Source organism: Lampris incognitus, chromosome 15 (assembly GCF_029633865.1).
Source record: "Lampris incognitus isolate fLamInc1 chromosome 15, fLamInc1.hap2, whole genome shotgun sequence".
In the NCBI taxonomy this organism is placed as follows: Eukaryota; Metazoa; Chordata; class Actinopteri; order Lampriformes; family Lampridae; genus Lampris; species Lampris incognitus.
The window spans coordinates 45400178-45418793 of record NC_079225.1 but is presented as its reverse complement, the minus strand read 5'-3'; the positions used below and the strand labels follow the sequence as shown (position 1 = coordinate 45418793).

Genomic DNA, 18616 nt, shown 5'->3' with positions numbered 1-18616 from the left:
TTATTCAGGTTTTAGGAGCATTCTTTAAACATGTATACAGCGCATTCGGAATATGTGGGGTTTTTACAGCAGTTTGCGACACATGGCTGGTTGCCTGTTTACGGTCAGCTGTGTGCGTTGCAAACAAAACAACAAGCCAACAGTTTGCCAGGCTGGGGAGAGATGCATGCCCAACAGAAGAGCCCGCATTTCTGGTCAGAAGGAGAAACACACCTGCTTTTAAGACTTGGATATCAATAGGTTTTTTTGGATATGTGCAAATATCGCAATGCCGACCTTTTCAAGAAAGTGGTTGAGGGAATGAAAGCGAGGGACTGTGTCCGCATGGCCGGACACAGTCTGCCACGGGTGGAGAACTGAAAAAAATCCCATTTTGACGCAAGAAGCAAAATGACACACTAGGCTCCAGCCGTTCCACTTTTCCATATTTTGGCGTGATAAATGACATGTTAGGCCATCAACCCCTGTCAAACACAGCCGAGTGTGGCGTCGACGTGGGATTCACCGGCCCCTGTGATGAGGATGGGGCGAGCTCCTCACATGAATCAGGTAATGCTGGTAAGAATGGGGGAAAAAGACAACTCACTAGCTTGTTTAGTGAAATAGGTTGTGTGTAGCTCTGCATATGGGTGTTGTTGTTAACACTAGTGGCACACAGTTCTTTGCTGCTACCATCTTGTGGGACCCTGATAGGCAGACAGCTTACAGGTTCTCTGATCAGTACTGCTACTGCTGCCACTGTACATAATACTGCTGATACTACTGCTGCTAAAATCTGCTGCTACTGTACATACCCCGCTGCCAATGCCTACCTCCCCATACCTAGTGCACTGCACAATCTTTTGTACTAGGTACTCCCCTGTATATAGCCCCTGCCCAGTACATAATTATCCCCTCAATACCTCCACCCCCAACACCATGCAGTTGTTTCAGGCTATATGCATTGTGACTAATAAAGGTACTTTGATTTTACTTAGCATTTTTGTTTTCATTTAACCCAGAGATAATTGATGAAAGCACAGCTACCCCAGACACAGCTACTACAGCGCAGCTGCTTTAGACACAGCTACCCCATACACAGCTACTACAGGCGTAGCTGCCCCAGACACAGCTGCTTTAGACACCGCTACCCCAGACACAGCTACTACAGGCGCAGCTTACTCTGGTGGATACTGGCAACATCGTGTAGGACATGCGGAGTGATGAGATGTGATCTGAGGAGACGGATACTACCAGGGAGAGTCAAGATAAGACCAGCACTTCATCCAAGACTTCAGGTCAGCACAAGTCAGGAGGACTACTGATAAGTAAATGGATAGTCCGCATCATGGCTAGCTCATAGTCACTCTGTTATATCTGCGAACTTAGTTACGACATTTTGTTTTTTTGGAGTTTTCCCTGATTTTCCCCCTAATTGTATCCTGCCAATTACCCCACCCTTCCGAGCCGTCCCGGTCACTGCCCCACCCCCTCTGCCGATCCAGGGAGGGCTGCAGACTACCACATGCCACCTCCGATACATGTGGGGTCGCCAGCCACTTCTTTCACCTGACAGTGAGGAGTTTCACCAGGGGCACGTAGCATGTGGGAGGATCACGCTATTCCCCCCAAGTTCCCCCTCCCCCCTGAACAGGCATCCCGACCGACCAAAGGAAGCGCTAGTGCAGCGACCAGGACACGTACCCACATCCAGCTTCCCACCCACAGACACGGCCAGTTGTATCTGTAGGGATGCCCAACCAAGTCGGAGGTAACATGGGGAATTGAACTGGCGATCCCCGTGTTGGTAGGCAATGGAATAGACTGCTACGCTATCCGGACACCCTAGCACCAGGCAATTGTGTTGATGCGGAGCCAGCAAAGTGACTGACTAGAATCCCAGATCCAGCAGACCATGGAAAGGGAGGAGAGGTCTCTCTCAACGATTGGCTAGATCAGTGGCCATTCCAATGAGCACATGATATCACTCCTGGTGGAAGGTTTCCGGGGCATCTAGCCCCAGCTGCTCCTTATGATTGTCCTCCCTATCAAGAATATCATGCAGCGCCTCAAAAAAGCTCCTTCCCCTGACCAAGGAAACGGGAAGAAGAACCAGAGTTGGTCCCTGGGTGCTGCAGCTGCCCACTGCTCCCATACAATATGATGGGTTACATGCAGAGAACACATTCATTGTAAGAATGCAGTTGTTTTTAATTTATGCTGTCTGATACAGTGCTGCTTGTTTTTTTGTTTGTTCTGTAAGGTGTCCTTGGGTGCTCTGAAAGGCGCCCACAAATAAAATGTATTATTATTATTATTATTACAATGTCGAATAAAATGGCTGTCGTTCATTCACCGCATGCACACTCGTGTTGTGAACAACAGGTTGTGGGAAGACCAGGGCTTAATTTGTCCCAGATCTGGGACCTTACAGATTGTGACCGGCACATATTTTATTGGATTCGGCAACTCCTTTGTCGCTATCAAAAACTGTAAATAAATTTTATGTAATATTTAATGTTACCTGTTCTTTCTTTTATTTCCCATTGAAGAAACTCGTAAACCGCAAAAAAAAAAAAAAGGTCAGGTCACTTGGTGACGCCTGAAGCGTGTAAGTTTTTGTGCACGTCACCTGAGCTAATGTTACTGCAATTGAATTAAGATACCTACAGCAACAAGGAGGACACTGGTAAAATGTCAAAAAAACACAATCAAGTTTGTTGAATTTCTTCAAACCAGTAGGTCAGTCAGACCCTAAGTAGGCCAAAGTTGTTTAGGCGGGTCAACAGGGTGGCGATAATGGCGCTGTCGATAGTACTAAAACGGAGCGGAGGAGATCGATACGCAGACAGACAGAACACATCACTTAGTTCGGTTTCTTAGCCTGCCTGCTTCTCGTGGTTGTAAGAAGAACTTTCGGTCCTAATTCCATTTCCCCCCCATTGTAGCAATCCACAGACAGAAGGGAAACGACAGGGAAGTTAAGGGACAGTCAACAAGGGAGAGAGAGAGACCTGCAAACCATAAACAACTGTTTCTACGCACCCCCTCCTGCTAAATTTGAGTGATTATTGTGAATGCTCTGGTTAGTAAATGTAAATAATGCTTTGTGTGTGATGACAGTTCACCTAGGCCTTGTCCATTGTGCTCCAGGCACTGTGGATTTTTTGATGCATTCTGTGACTTTTTCTCTCGCCCTGACCCGCCGGAACAGCACCTTAAGCGCTGGGGAAGGCCCTCTCCAAGAGTGCTGCTTCTTTCACCCAGGCATGGGGGACATGCTCATTTTCTCTTTCACAAAAGTTATGGAAAGCACAACAGGTTACAACTACACGAGGAGTAAAGGTGAAGTGGAAATTACTTTGTTTCATTAGCACCCTCCATCTTGACAATCTCTCAAACACCATCTCCAGTACTGTTCTGGCTGAGCTAAGTCAGATGTTGAATGACTCCTGCTCTGGTGTTATGGCTGGAGACTGGATGTAGCCCTTCAGCTACCAGTCCATCAGTGTGTAGGCCAGGTCCCCAAGGAGAAAGAAGTCCGCAGGTTGCTCCTCAATCATCCTCATGCTCTAAAGGTAATACAGTATTTAAAGGAAGTACTATACAGGTCTTTTGAGCAAGGGGGTTGAGTAGCGGTAGAATAGAAATGGGGAAAATGGATGATATAGCTACCTTGGGGAGCAGATGGGCCTTCTGATACATTCAATTGTCTCAGTACTTTGGCATCATGTGCACTTCCAAGAACCTTGCAGTTGACATTCCCAAAGCTGGAACATGAAACATGAGGTGCCAGAAGGTACCTTTTTTTCAGTAATTTACTCTCTCTGTAATAACAAAACTGTAATTTCAGTTGCAAAAAAAATAAGTCCAAACTTTTCAATTTCAACGTTGTTATGTAGCTAGCCATCCAGCCTGTCACAATGACCAGGGCATAGCGTGAGAACGCTGTCCTGTGTGTCTCAGAGGAAGCACATATCCTGATCTAGGAGTCGTAGCACCAAGATTAGCTACCGTAATGGGGTTGGGGAAAAGGGTAAAAACAGTAGATTAAAAAAGAAAAAGAATCAACAATTTTTGGCTCACCATTGCCCTGACTATGTTGGACTTGGCCGTCTATGTGAAGAGGGAACGACACTCCCTGAACCGAGGGGGAAGGCTGAGAGTACATCTGTCGCCGTCTTACAACGCCGAGATTGCGTATGAAACCAATCACTTTTTGCAGTCATTGTGCCACTGTATTGTTTATAAGGGTGGGATACCTGCAGTCAGTTGAGACTGAAGAGGTCATTTAGATGAGTGATGAAACGTATCTCTCAGTAAACATTGTGTCCAGATGAACTGATTCACCTTTCTGTGAGCTTATAAGGAATCTTATGAATATCTATTTTAATTCACAACACGACCCGTTGGTTTCACAGACGTTGGAAGCAAGTGGGCCATTCGACCACGTATGAACTGGATCCCAATTGTGATTATACTGTCCACTGACAGAGGGCGCTCCCTCAAAACACAAGAGGCCTGTAGCCAAGCAACTGCTTGCACATGGTCTCATCTTGGTCTCCATGGGCCTCTTCCGCAACAACACACGATGAGGGGAGACATGAGCGGTGAAAAAATAAATTTTGACCTAGAGAACTGTGTCTGCCAGGCAAGATGGGAAACAGAACATCTTTTTATGGAATTCAAAGGCAAACCTGTGTGTTTATTGTGCCTGGAGACAAAATCGGCCATGAAGGATTTCAGCTTGAGTCACCACTACAATACCACGCACAAAGACAAATATGTTGTGTACATCAGACGTGCCAGAGCTGCTATCATCGCTGACCTCAAAGGAAAAATACACCGAGAGCAGAGCCTTTTTACCAAAGCCAAGTCTACACACGAGTCCTCTCTCAAGGCATCTTCTGCCGTTTCCCTTGAGCTTGCTGAAGCAGAGAAGCCCTTGTCAGATGGCGAAACAGTGAAGCTATGTGCAGTAGAGATGGCTAAAGCTTTTGGAGATGAGAACATGGCTAAGAACTTTGAAACGGTCTCTGTCCTGTCGCATAGTGACGTGAAGAATTTTTGACATTCAAAATCATTTGGAGGCAAAGCTAAAACAAGTCATGCATGACTGCAAGTACTTCCCCTGAGCATTGGATGAGAGTACAGATGTGATGGATGTTAGCCAGCTTCTCATTTACACAAGAGCCGTTGACAGTTCATTTGAAGTGCGTGAGGGGTTATTGAAATAGTTGTCTTTGCATGACACTACCAAGGACAAGGATGTTTTCAATGCCGTTAAAAGTGTTGTAAGTGGGGGTCTCTGGTTCCGCCACCAAGAGAATGGCAGCCTAATTTTCGAGCTCCCTGACGGTTTTGAGAAATAACCCCAAAAACTTTAGTTCTGTTAACCCTTGTGAAGTTTTGGTCGGAACAATGAAGAAAAGGGGTAATACTAGAAGTAGGACAACTATGAACGTGATGGAAAACGATCCCGAAGTGAGACGAGGCAGCCGAAGTAGCTCCCCAAACTCATCTCCGCCACATGGCGAAGACGGCCCCGAAGTCAGCCTGCGATGTGTTCTCAACGAACTCCGGGAGTTCAGAAGAGACAACAAGGCACAGCTCTCCGACATTAAACAAGAACTAAAGAGAACAAACGACAGACTGGACGAGGCAGAGGGCAGAATTAACGAAATGGAGTCCGTGCTTCAAGCCACATCAACGCTAATCAAGAGGTTAATACAGCGTCAGGCTAACCTGGAAGCTAGGCTGATAGACCAGGATGGTCGAGCACGAAGAGATAATTTAAGGGTTTATGGAATACCCGAAGATAAAGAGGGCACCGATATGGTTGGCTTTATAGACAACTTATTTAAAAGTGCGCTGGACCTTCCCCATGACAGAGACCTCGGAATTGAGCGAGCACACTGGGCATTAGCACCGAAGCCCAGCGGCCCGCAGGCAAAGCCCCGATCTATAGTGGTCAAGTTCGGGAGTTATCGGACGAAAGAGGAGGTGCTCCGGAGAGCCTGGCAGAAAAAAGAAGTGTTCTGCAACAATGCCCGCTTTTACGTCAACAATGACTTCCCCGCGGAAGTGCTTAAGAGACGTAGTGAATATGCCGAAGCCAAGAAAGTTTGGAAAGAAAAATGAATAAAGTTTCAGACACCGTACCCTGCAAAGAGGCGGGTCTTCTACGACGACGGAACCTGGCTATACAAAGATGCTACGGAGGCAACGAGGGATATGGCTTCATGAGGATTCCCAGTGTCTGTGGTGAAGTCTTCCGCCTCTCTGCAGGTGATAGAAGAGGCATAGCAATTTTAATATCACAAAAAGTACCGTTTGAACAACTTTGAGAGGTTTTGGACAAGGAAGGGAGGTATAAAGTATTAGTCTCAGGAAAAATAGATGACACTATCATAACACTGGGTAGCATTTATGTCCCCCCCCTGGAAGTGATTTTGCTTTTTACAGAAAAATATTTGATTTGATGATAGGGGCCACAGGAATTGACATATGCGGTGGAGACTGGAACATACGTCTCAACCCAAAACTAGATTCATCAAAAAACTCATCCGCTACATTATTACATAGGAAAATTAATGTTCTAATGGCAGAACTGGGCATATTAGATCTTTGGAAAGATTTTTATCCATCAGGCCATGATTATACTTTTTATTCATGCCCCCATGATGTGTACTCAAGGATAGATTATTTTTTTGTGTTAAAGAGAGACCGCCATGCATAGTTGCGATATTGGAAGTATTGACTTACGTGATCATGCACCTCTCTCTTGCACTATACATATCAGAGATAACGCGGGGGGAACATTGTGGAGGCTAAATACAAGTGTCCTAAACAACCCACAATTTAAGACTTAAATGAGAGAGGAAATAGAAATGTTTCTAGAAGAGAATGATAAGAGAGAGGTTGATTCAGCTATAGTATGGGATACCTTAAAAGCAGTCATTAGGGGGAAAATTATATCTTTCTGTGCACATGAAAAGAAAGAAAAGCAATTAAGACTAATATCTTGAGACACAACATAAAAGGGAACAAAAACCGAATCTGATGACAAAAATAAAGAAAATCAGAAAGTAAACAAATATATTGTGTTCATAGGAAATTGAAAAAAAGATATTTACAAAACAGAAATATTATGAGTCAGGCTCAAAATCAAGTAAACTTTTAGCAAGGAAGCTACAAAAACAACAGGCGGTAACACAGTATACAAAATAAGGGACCTGGTCTCTAAGACCATACAATATAAACAAGATGAAATACAAAAAACGTTTAAAAAATACTACAAGTCCTTGTACACACAACCCCCCTTAGAGGACGAGCAACAAATTGGAAAGTTCCTTGATTCTCTCAATTTACTTGTTCTATCAGAGGAACAAAATCAAACATTAACAGCTGCAGTAACTGAGACAGAGCTAAACAGCACAATCTCCGGGCGCAAAGCGAATAAGTCACCCGGTCCGGATGGCTTCCCGTCAGAGTGGTGTAAGGCTTTTCGACTCGAGTTAATACCAAACCTTCTTCGGGCTTGCAATACATGTTTAATGAATGCTAAAATGCCTCCATCATGGAGTGAGGCAGTTATCTCGGTTATCCCAAAGGAGGGAAAAGACAGATTAGAATGTGGATCATACAGACCAATTTCAGTGCTGAATATTGATCACAAATTATATACAGCCATCCTTGCCAAAAGACTGGAAAAGATCCTTCCCCAGCTTATACATAATGACCTGACTGGGTTTATCCCTCAAAGACAAGCTCACGATAATATTAGACGATCATTGCACATATTAAACCATATCCAACATTATAAATTGGAAGCCCTCTTAGTTGGTCTGGATGCTGAGAAGGCTTTTGATTCAGTGAGTTGGCCGTTCTTATACAACGTTCTTGAAAAATTTGGCCTACACAAAAACTTTGTAAAGGGCATCCGTACGTTATATAATAAACCATTAGCCCGAATTAAGATAAATGGGTACCTTTCAGACATTATTATATTAGAGCGTGGTTCGGGACAAGGGTGCCCAATCTCACCGTTACTCTTTGCGCTTTATATTGAGCCTCTTGCACAGTGGATAAGGCAGACTGAAAGCATCAAAGGCATCTGCATAAATGGAGAAGACCACAAATTGGCATTGTACGCTGATGATATTTTGATTTATTTAAGTAAACCCCCGAACTCATTTTCTGAATTAATGAAACTCCTAGAAACATTTGGTAGATATGTAGGATACAAACTAAATGTAAAGAAAACGCAAATTTTGGCTTTTAATTATACACCCTCAAAACACCTTAGGGAAAAATTCCACCTTAATTGAAATCAGAACTCATTAAAATATTTAGGAATATACTTACCGAAAAAAATCTCAACACTGGCAGAGATAAATTATGGCCCCCTCTTAACAAAAATTACAGACGACATACACAGATGGAATGCTGTCTCTTTCCTTGGTCTCAGTCATCGAATTGATTCTGTAAAGATGAACATCCTTCCACAATATCTCTATTTATTTCAAGCACTCCCTGTAGAAATTTCTTCAAAACAATTCTCCGAATTGAATAAGATCATTTCCAGATTTATTTGGAAGGGAAAAAAACCCAGGGTTAAACTCAAAACTCTACAACTACCAAGGGAGAAAGGAGGAATGTCATTACCCTGTTTCAAGGATTATTTTTATGCAGCTCAGACTAAACTCTTAATCAACATATGTAACCCAACATTTCATGCCAGGTGGAAAGATATTGAACTCTCCATTATGAATGATTCTCCAATTCATGCAGTATTGGCTCAAAAAATTTAGGAAGGTTTATAGATAAGGTGCAAAATCCATGGGTTAACGCTCAACTAAAAATCTGGAATATGATAAGAGAAGAATATAAACTGGGCCATTTATTACAAATAATTCAATGGTGTGCCTGTGATCCTGAGTTCAAGCCTAATAAAATGGATTATATATTTAAGTCCTGGATTTCAAAAGGAATAACAACATTCTATTCCCTAATCCGAAAGGGACACTTAAAAGACTTTGAAAAGTTGAGGAAAGAATATGATCGTGAAAAATCTGATTTTTATCGGTATCTCCAGATACATAATCATTTTGAACATAACATTAAAGATAAAACAGACTTTAATGATCCTATACTGAGGATATTTATTGGTGCCTATCAAAAAGACTCAAATAGGGGTATTGTCTCAAGATTTTATGAAGGCCTTATGACAAAAAAATCCCACTCTACGGAATACATCAAAGGAAAATGGGAAAAAGAACATAACTTTACAATATCAAATGAGGATTGGCTTGATGTATGTAAATTCCATTGGAAATGTACCAACTCCCACATATGGCGGGAGTTTGGGTGGAAGTGTTTCAGTCGATTTTTTTATTACACCAAAACAGAAAGCACATATTGATGGGGGGGGGGACACTACAAATGTTGGAGGCAGTGTGGACTTCAGGAAGCCAACCACTGGCACATATTCTGGGAGTGCCCAATGATAAGACCTTTCTGGGCAGAGCTTCACAAAGCATTGAAAAGCATACTTAATAATGATCTGCCTTGCAATTTTCCACAATATTCTTAGGAAATGCCGATTTCCAGGCAGGACGGCCGGATGAATATTTATTTGGTATTTTGACATGTGCTGGTAAAAAAGCACTCACAAGACATTGGTTACTTCCCGAACCCCCCACTAAACAGGAGTGGATAGATATAGTAAATGACATTTATGTTATGGAAAAAATTACTTTTTCCCCCCATCTTCAGAAAAAGAAGTTTGTTAAATTCTGGACCAAGTGGGTCAAATATGTGAGGCCCTTAAGGCCAGATTTTGTGGAGATATTGAATTAATTAGATTTTAATACACCCTCTCTCTCTACCCTCACACTCCTTTTCCCTACCATGCATTGGGAACCTTCACACTCTCCCTACCACAAACTGGGAATCCTCATATCACCTCTCTTCTGTATAGTCTTATGTACACATGTTACCTCTCCCAAATTGTATAAAGTTCTTAAAGTTTGCCTTTTTTCTATGTGTATATGTATGTATGTGTATATCTATATATATAATTTTTACTTGTAATTAAAAAAAAAAACTGAATGGCAGAAGAAAGATCTCATGAAGACAGAACTGTATACTGAGCCACCTGTGGAAATGCACTACAAACATGAATATTAGTTGTTGCACTTAGTGTGAATGTTCTTTTGTACCATTATTGAATGATGATTTTTGAGACCCCGTTGCACTGAAATAATGGTGTATCTCTCAGGAATGTGGACTGTTTGTTTCTGTCTTAAGCTCATTAAATAGAGATGTTGGTATAATAAACTTTGATTACTGGTATATATTTTATTCTTTTCATTAAATTAGTAGCTATAATTGGTTGATTGAGTGATGGGGTTACAGCATCCCACTGGTGGAAGTGCACGGTCACAATCTGACCCTCTGGTAATGAGGATAACATTTTTTGTGGCCTTCTCCATCATCAAAGTTGCCCATCCCTGGTTTAGAAGGAATACCGTCTTTTTCGGAATAAGGGCAGAAACCAGAATATTTTGTGCATGTAAACGTAGTCATTGAAGCAAACAATGGCGGGTCACACCTTGGGTGTGATACGTCCAAGGTTTGTAATAGTTACTAAAAATTCAAACACCCGTTTGCTTGAAATATACCCTTAAAATGACAGCAAACCTTGTCACTATCTTGGAAAGTTTTACTTGAGCCCGTGTATTCACCTTCTTTGATATTTCACATCCTGCTTTCTATGTATTTCAATTAAAAAGAGTTGTAATATTTGTTAGATTTATTTCCTCTGTACTTGGCAGCTCATCTCTGGCAGGTCAGATGAGAGCTTTTTTCATTGTTTGACTACATAGTAAACTGAGAGGTATTTCCAAGCTTTTGTCTCATAGGTTCTTTTGTCTTTTCTTGCCGGTTGGCGATGAACCAGCTGACCTGATCATGTTGGGTCTGGCCACACATGAGCCCAACTTCACCATCATCCGAGAGGAGTTTAAACCCAACAAACCCAGACCTTGTGCCCTCTGTGGGCAGATGGGCCATGAACTGAAAGAGTGCCAGGGGACAGCCAGAGAGAAGAAGGGGGAGGTGATGTTGAATTGACCATTTGGATATAGATAAGTGCCTCCAAACCAGTCCAGAAAAGATGTTTTTTTTATTTATCCTGATCCTGATAGCTGAACACTTTTTGGAACTAGAGTAAAATATAATTTTAAACTTTATTTACAAAGCACTTTTCAAGACCACTTTGTTAGACGCTGGTGTGAACTTTTTCTGGTCTGAAAACTTTTGGAATTTTCTGATTGGTATCCTTTTTCCCCCCCTTCCTGCTCCTCTGTCCATGTGAGTCCAACACTCATGCTGATAAATTCTACTTTCTGTCAGTCTGCAAGAATGTTTCCCTCCTGGAAGCTAAAAGCAGACAAGTAATCTAGCTTGTAGCTTACAAGCATTAACATTAACATTAGCATTAACACTTAGCATTGCACTAAAGTTGGTGCTTTCTCAGTTTGGGTCAGGCTTTAACCAAAATGTGCACTTGCTATCTGGCAAAATGAAACTAACCAAGCTGATACCATGCCACTTCATTCTAGACTCGGGACTTTTTGAAGAGTTATATATCAAAACCTTAAACGGACCATTACAGATATGCTGGTATACAAGTTTGATCCAGTTTAGAGAAGTGTCCTGTCTTGAGGGTGTTGGTTATGCAGCGTTCCATGTTTAACTGGTTTTCCCTGTCTTTCCATAGCATGACGAGTTTGCTGATACAATGCCAGTTGCCGAACAAGAATTCATATTCATCAGGCTCAGCGTCCTGCGGGAGGTATGCCATTTATGTCTACACCAATTATTTCAGTTGTATTAAATCTACTTTACATGATGTTTTACAGATGAGTTTGTATGTCAGCAAGTGAAAATGTTATTGTTCATGTCAGAAGTTGGAAGTATTCATTGATCAGCCAAAATATGAAAACCACTGATAGGTGAGTGAATAACATCGATTCTCTTTACAATGGCACCTGTCAAGGGGTGGGATATATTAGGCAGCAAGTGAGCAGTCAGTTGGCAGCACGGCGGCGCAGTGGTTGGCGCGGTCGCCTCACAGCAAGAAGGTCCTGGGTTCGAGCCCCAGGGTGGTCCAACCTTGGGGGTTGTCCCGGGTCGTCCTCTGTGTGGCATTTGCATGTTCTCTCTATGTCTGTGTCGGTTTCCTCCAGGGGCTCCGGTTTCCTCCCACAGTCCAAAGACGTGTAGGTCAGGTGAATCGGCCGTACTAAATTGTGAGGTGTGAATGTGTGTGTGGGACCTGTGATGGCCTGGCGGCCTGTCCAAGGTGTTTCCCTGCCTGCCGCCCCAATGACTGCTGGGATAGGCTCCGGCATCCCCACGACCCTGAGAGCAGGATAAGCGGCTTTGATAATGGAATGGATGAACAGTCAGTTCTTGAAGTTGATGTGTTGGAAATAGGAAAAATGGGCAGGTGTAAGGATCTGAGCAACTTCGATAAGAGCCAAATTGCGATGGCAAGACGACTGGGTCAGAGCATCTCCAAAACAGCAGGACGTGTGGGGTGTTCCCCATATGCAGTGGACAGTACCTACCAAAAGTGACCCAAGGAAGGACAATCGGTGAACCGGTGAACGGGTTATGGGTGCCCAAGGCTCATTGATGTGCATGGAGAGCAAAGTCTATTTGACTGATTCGTCCAATCGTTTTTCATTATTACCACATGGGAATCCCACCAGCTTTCATTTGTCTGTATAAAGTGTTTTCCAAAGCAGGTTTATTCCTGATGATGATGATGATGATAGTAATGATAGTAACTCATGTCATTTGTTATGTGAAGTATCTGGAGAGAGAGCTGACCATGGCCAGCCTACCCTTCCCCTTTGATTTTGAGAGGAGTATCGACGACTGGGTCTTCATGTGCTTCTTCGTTGGGAATGACTTCCTGCCTCATTTACCGTCCTTGGAGATCCGGTGAGTTCTGTCTCATTCTGATGGGGTCCATCTGTTTGGTTTTACATGGGCTTGCTGGAAGCTTGTCATTATTTTCCCCCAAACCCACTGGACTTTGTCCTCCTCCTTACTGTGACGCATTGACTCTGTCAGAACCTTAAAACTCGAGTCACTTTAGAAGACTAAATGGAGGTATTAATTTTTTTAATCATTTATACAAAAATTATTTTTTGCCATGGGAATGAATGTTCAGTCTTATAAAAAAAAATTTTTTTGCATTGATAATGACCAGGAATCAGAAACAATTTATTTGTCATTTCATCTTATGTACTAGTACGTACACAAAAGAAACGGAATTCAGTTTCCCCCAGCCCACAGCAGTGCAACACAAAACACAAAAACACACATCCAAAACCCAAAGAAATATCCAAAAACAACTCCACCAAGAACATACAAAACCAGAGAGAACAAAGCAAAAACAGCCAGCGACACAGTCCACCCAGTACAACACAGTCCAAAAACTCCACCGTCCAGAGAACCAACACCAGCCAGGATGAGTGTCGGACCTGCCGGTCTGCATGGGCTAGCAGTTAGCTTAGCCTGCCCCGCTTCTGCATCCTGTCAGACCGCTCTCAGTGTTTCCTCTTCAGGCACAACTCCAGGCAGGGCCGTGGTCCTGGATGTAGCAGACCAGGCGCCCTCAGCTGATCCAACGCCAGCTCTCCAGCCAGACACCTTCGACACACCTCCCCCACACTCCACATGACAACACAAATGCATACGCAGACAAAAACACTGCACAGTCGATGCTAGGTGAGGCCGCCACCAGACCACCTGGGTGTTTCCTCTTGGGCAGGGCTGTGGGCTAGCAGTTAGCTTAGCCTGCCCTGCTTGCCTTCTCCCCGAGCCCACAGGACGCAGCAGACCAAGTTCTCTCAGCTGATCCAGCGCCAGCTGTCTTAGCCAAGTGAAATCGACGATCAAAATAAAAACTTCATGACACAGACGTGGACAAAGACACTGCGTAGTCGGTACTGGATGAGGCCACTGCAAACGCGAGTCCATGCCGCCATCTTCCCACACCGGAAGCGGTGGTTGACAGGTTTCTGTGAGCTTTATTTTGGTTCTTGATGTCTCATGGAAGCTATGAACCTAAAACCTCTGCATAACTTCCTGGCAACTACTTGGTACTTTCATATACACTGTTTGAGACAAAACCAATTGAAAGTGTGAACTTAAGTCGTGGATAACGCTGAGGTCTTCTCTTTATTTTAGGACCTCTTTCATTAAAATGTATGGTGGTATCAAACATAATATAAAGATACATCTGCATGTGCAACTCCCTTTCTTGAAACAAACAGCTCATAAGACTGGATCCATTATCCCTTCACCTCCAGCCCTCCTCGGTTCCACCGGTCTCTCTTTGAGCTGGAGAGTCTTGTTGAGATCTCAGCCTGCAGGGCTCTGAAATGAAGACTTTGACTGGAGGCCGTCAGCACGTCTAGTTCTCATTACATCTGGAGCACTGCGCATTTTCAGATTGCACGTTTAAGACCCGTGCTGTTCGAAGCCACGTGCTAGTGCGAGAGGGTCTTTTCTGCTCTCGGCAACATGAATGTGAAATACAGACTGAGGCTGTGTGTGCAAAATGGTTTGAGACTGAAACGCTCTCCCATAAGGTCTGATGTCAAAGCTTCATACTCCTCATGTTAAGCTGTACATGAACTGATTAAATTTAAACTACAGCATCTTAGTTGATGCCAAATCTTGTAACTGCATTGGAATGAACAAATAATTGTTTTTGGGTTTTTTTTCATGCAGGATTTTTGTTCCTCATGGTGCATCTCCTCATAACGTTTGAGAACCACTCATCTAGAATGAACACTGGGTTTGGAAAACTGTCATCTTTATATTTATCATCTTTGTCATCTTTATCTTTATGCAGTAATATTAGGGCTTACAAAGTTAAAGAGTTAACTTTTAGCGCAAATGGCAAAATGGATGGCGATGGTCATTCAGGTGAGATTTACTTTATTGTAGCCCGTCTGTTTACATTCACGCCCTAAGTTCAAATCTGTTCTCGGGACCTTTGCTGCTCCTCTTCCCCTGTTCTCTTCACCCTGTTTCCTTTCTCTGTCCTGAAAAATAAAAAGAATAAGGATCACCGGGATGAACATTTTGATGAGGACAATGTGGTTAGGTCCTCCAAAAGGCTGCCCACAGTGTCCTCAAAAGTATTAGTGACACCCTTTTATGAGCCACCAACAGTTGAGTATGCCATCGCAATGCCTCATTTCAGACTTCACGTTAACATTAACGAACAAACAGGACAGCTGAGTCTTCTGGCTTCAAACACGCTGTCCCAAATTCTCCCTTTCACTGGTTCTTAACTCGGTTTAACACCGAGGGCGGTCTGACAGGATGCGGAAGCGGGGCAGGCTAAACTAACTGCTAGCCCCTGTAGACCAGCAGTTCCGATAACAACGAGGGCGGTCTGGCGGCAGCGTCGCCTAGCGTGACTGTGTTTTTAATGTCATCGTGTGGAGTGCGGGGAGGTGTGTCGAAGGTGTCTGGCTAGGGGAGCTGGCGTTGGATCGGCTGAGGGAGCCTGGTCTGCTGTTTCCTGTGGGCCCAAGGACCACGGCTCTGACCGGTGCTGTGCCCGAAAAGGAACCACCGAGGGTGGTCTGACAGGACGCAGAAGTGGGGCAGGCTAAGCTAACTGCAAGCCCATGCAGATCGGCATTTCTGACAGTCATCCTGGCTGGTGTTTGTTCTCCTGGACAGTGACTTTTTTTTTTTTAGATAGTTTAGTTTAGATATATGTGTTAGTTTGGATATATGTGTTCTTGTCGTTTTTGGATGTGTTTTTGTCTTTGTGTTGCACGGCTGTGGGCTGGGGGAAACGATGTTTCGTTTCATGTGTGCAAATGCATGAAATGAAATGACAAATAGTGTTTCTGATTTTTGATTCTCTAGAAGGTTAACCCCGTCCTCCAAATGATGGTTGGTCTCCTGCCAGCCTGGCTGGTAGGAGAGAGAAAATAACAGGCCACCGCCAGCCAGGATGAAAGAGCATTTGGCTGGTGGCTGATGTCGGTTTCAAAGACCTGATTATCATTTAAATTTCTGTTGAATTGAATTGTTTTTAATGATTCTATAATGTCATTTCTGTTTTGCTTCTTTTCCTCCAGAGAGGGAGCAATAGATCGACTGGTGGGAATCTACAAAGACGTGGTCCACAAAACTGGAGTAAGTTTGCCCTTATAGAGCAATGGAGGCACTATACGTAAATGTAGAATATTTAGGCTTTTTGGATTTGCACAGGTGAAAGGTCATCAGATGAAATAATGCAGTACACAGATGTTTTATATTTAGTACAAAAACCTCACACTACATAACTTGGAGAGATTCATTAAAAGAATATACACGTATCAGCCAAAACATTAAAACCACTGACAGGTAAGTGAATAAAATTGATTATTTCGTTACAATGGCACCTGTCAACGGGTGGGATATATCAGGCAGCAAGCGAACAGTCAGTTCTTGTAGTTGATGTGTTTGGAAGCAGGAAAAACAGGCAAGCATAAGGATCTGAGCAACTTTGGCAAGTGCCAAATTGTGATGGCTAGACAACTGGGTCAGAGCATTTCCAAAACGGCAGGTCTTGTGGGGAGTTCCTGGTATGCAGTGGTCAGTACCTACCAAAAGTGGTCCAAGGAAGGACAAGCGGTCAACCGGCGACAGGGTCATGAGTGCCCAAGGCTCACTGATGCACATGGGGAGCGAAGGCTATCCCGTCTGGTCCGATACCGCAGAAGATCTACTGTAGCTCAAACTGCTGAAAAAGTTCATGTTGGCTATGGTAGACAGGTGTCAGAACACAGTGAATCACAGCTTGCTGATTATGGGGCTGCGTAGCCGCAGACCGGTCAGAGTGCCCATGATGACCCCTGTCAACCACTGAAAGCACCTCCAATGGGCATGTGAACGTCACAACTGGGCCGTGGAGCAATGGAAGAAGGTGGTCTGGTCTGATGAATCACATTGTCTTTTACATGATGTGGACAGCCTGGTGCGTGTGCGTCGTTTACCTTGGGAAGAGATGACACCAGGATGCACCACAGGAAGAAGGCAAGCCAGCGGAGGCATTGAGCGTCGATGGGATATGCTGGAAAAACAAGTCCGATCCATGGAAGCCCCACTTTGAAATGTACTGGACATAAAGGATCTGCTGCTGACGTCTTGGTGCCAGATACCAGAGGACACCCTCAGAGGTCTTTTGGAGTCCACGCCTCGACGGGTTAGAGCTGTTTTGGCAACACTAGGGGGGCCTACACAATATTAGGCAGTTGGTTTTAATGTTTTGGCTGATCGGTCTATGTACATGTATTTGAGATACTCTTATTTCAAACCATTAAAACATTTTAATCAAAATATTTCCCTCAACTAATTACTTGCTGAAGTCGGGGGATTGGTGTGCATATTAACACTCAGTGGTTGCAGTATTCATAACACCCTCCTTTCCCCTGTACATTGGTTCAGTTTATAAAGTGATACTGTGACAGATCCAAGTGTTACGGCACCAAAACAACTTCCTGTCCCTCTCTGGTACTGGCTCGCTAGTGTTATTCTGACTCTGCTGTGTCCATAGACCTAATCCTGGCGGTTTCTCTCCACAGGGTTACCTGACGCACAATGGTTTTGTCGAGCTGGATCGGGTTGAAATGATCATGAATGCGGTGGGCGTCGCAGAGGACAACATCTTCAAAAAACGGAAAGACGATGATGTAAGATAAACCCAGGAAATGTTGCTCTATCCTTCCATCTGCCTCTGTGAGAACAAACAAAGAGAGACCAACCAAAGACTGGACCACACTAGAAAACTTCACCACATACAAATATTTGCATAACACAGGACTATAATGTTCATTTGCCGTGAGATGTTGAAGCTATAAATGAACACTTTAACTGACTAGGCAAACATAACCTATCATGTGACATGGTCGACCACGTACAGGCAGGGGCGCAGCTTGTCGGTGTCATCTTGCCATCACAAACTAGCATGGGAACCAGACCAATCTGCGAGCTCATGTTTTTATTTGCTCTGGCAGATGCGTCTGGTCCCCATCCCGTTCAGACAGCTTTCCAGCCAACCTGGCCTGGGTTGGGCCAATTACAACCGTTTATCTAAAATGGGCCAGGTTTGATACGATGACTGTACAGAGGAGTACCGTTGAGGCCTTTTTGCAAATAACCAAGATGGCTGCCAGTGTTGTGGAATGGTCTTGAATCCGCTATCGCGACAGTATTAAATGAAATGTAGTAGTCTGCAGCCCTCCCCAGATCGGCACGGGAGAAAAATTGAGGAGAAAAAGGAGGAAAAAAATCCCCCCCGCTCCCAAAAAACAAGGTGTAATGCGGATCTTAAATATGGTTGAAGTTCATTATGTTTATTTGGCGACCCAAATAAAATCTCTGGGTCATCTGGGTCAACAGCTGCAAAGCGCTGTATGTATAGGATAGCCTCAAAACTGGTACCTCAGACGTGGTGTAATATGTTAACATATCATCACACTTACCTGTATCCCACTGAGAAGTAATGGTCATGTGTGACTGGGTGCGGGTCTCGAACTCAAAA

At 43.7% G+C, this 18616-nt stretch overlaps 1 protein-coding gene across 1 annotated transcript in view; it reads left to right on the top strand.

Moving 5' to 3' along the window:
- Window positions 1–18616, top strand: part of xrn2 (5'-3' exoribonuclease 2) — an 82763-nt gene that overhangs the window by 15998 nt on the left and 48149 nt on the right. Inside the window, exons 9-13 of the mRNA XM_056294337.1 lie at window positions 10943–11100; window positions 11765–11839; window positions 12863–12996; window positions 16170–16227; window positions 17658–17765. Of these exons, the coding sequence (XP_056150312.1) occupies window positions 10943–11100; window positions 11765–11839; window positions 12863–12996; window positions 16170–16227; window positions 17658–17765 (533 nt within the window). The remainder of the gene's footprint in view (window positions 1–10942; window positions 11101–11764; window positions 11840–12862; window positions 12997–16169; window positions 16228–17657; window positions 17766–18616) is intronic.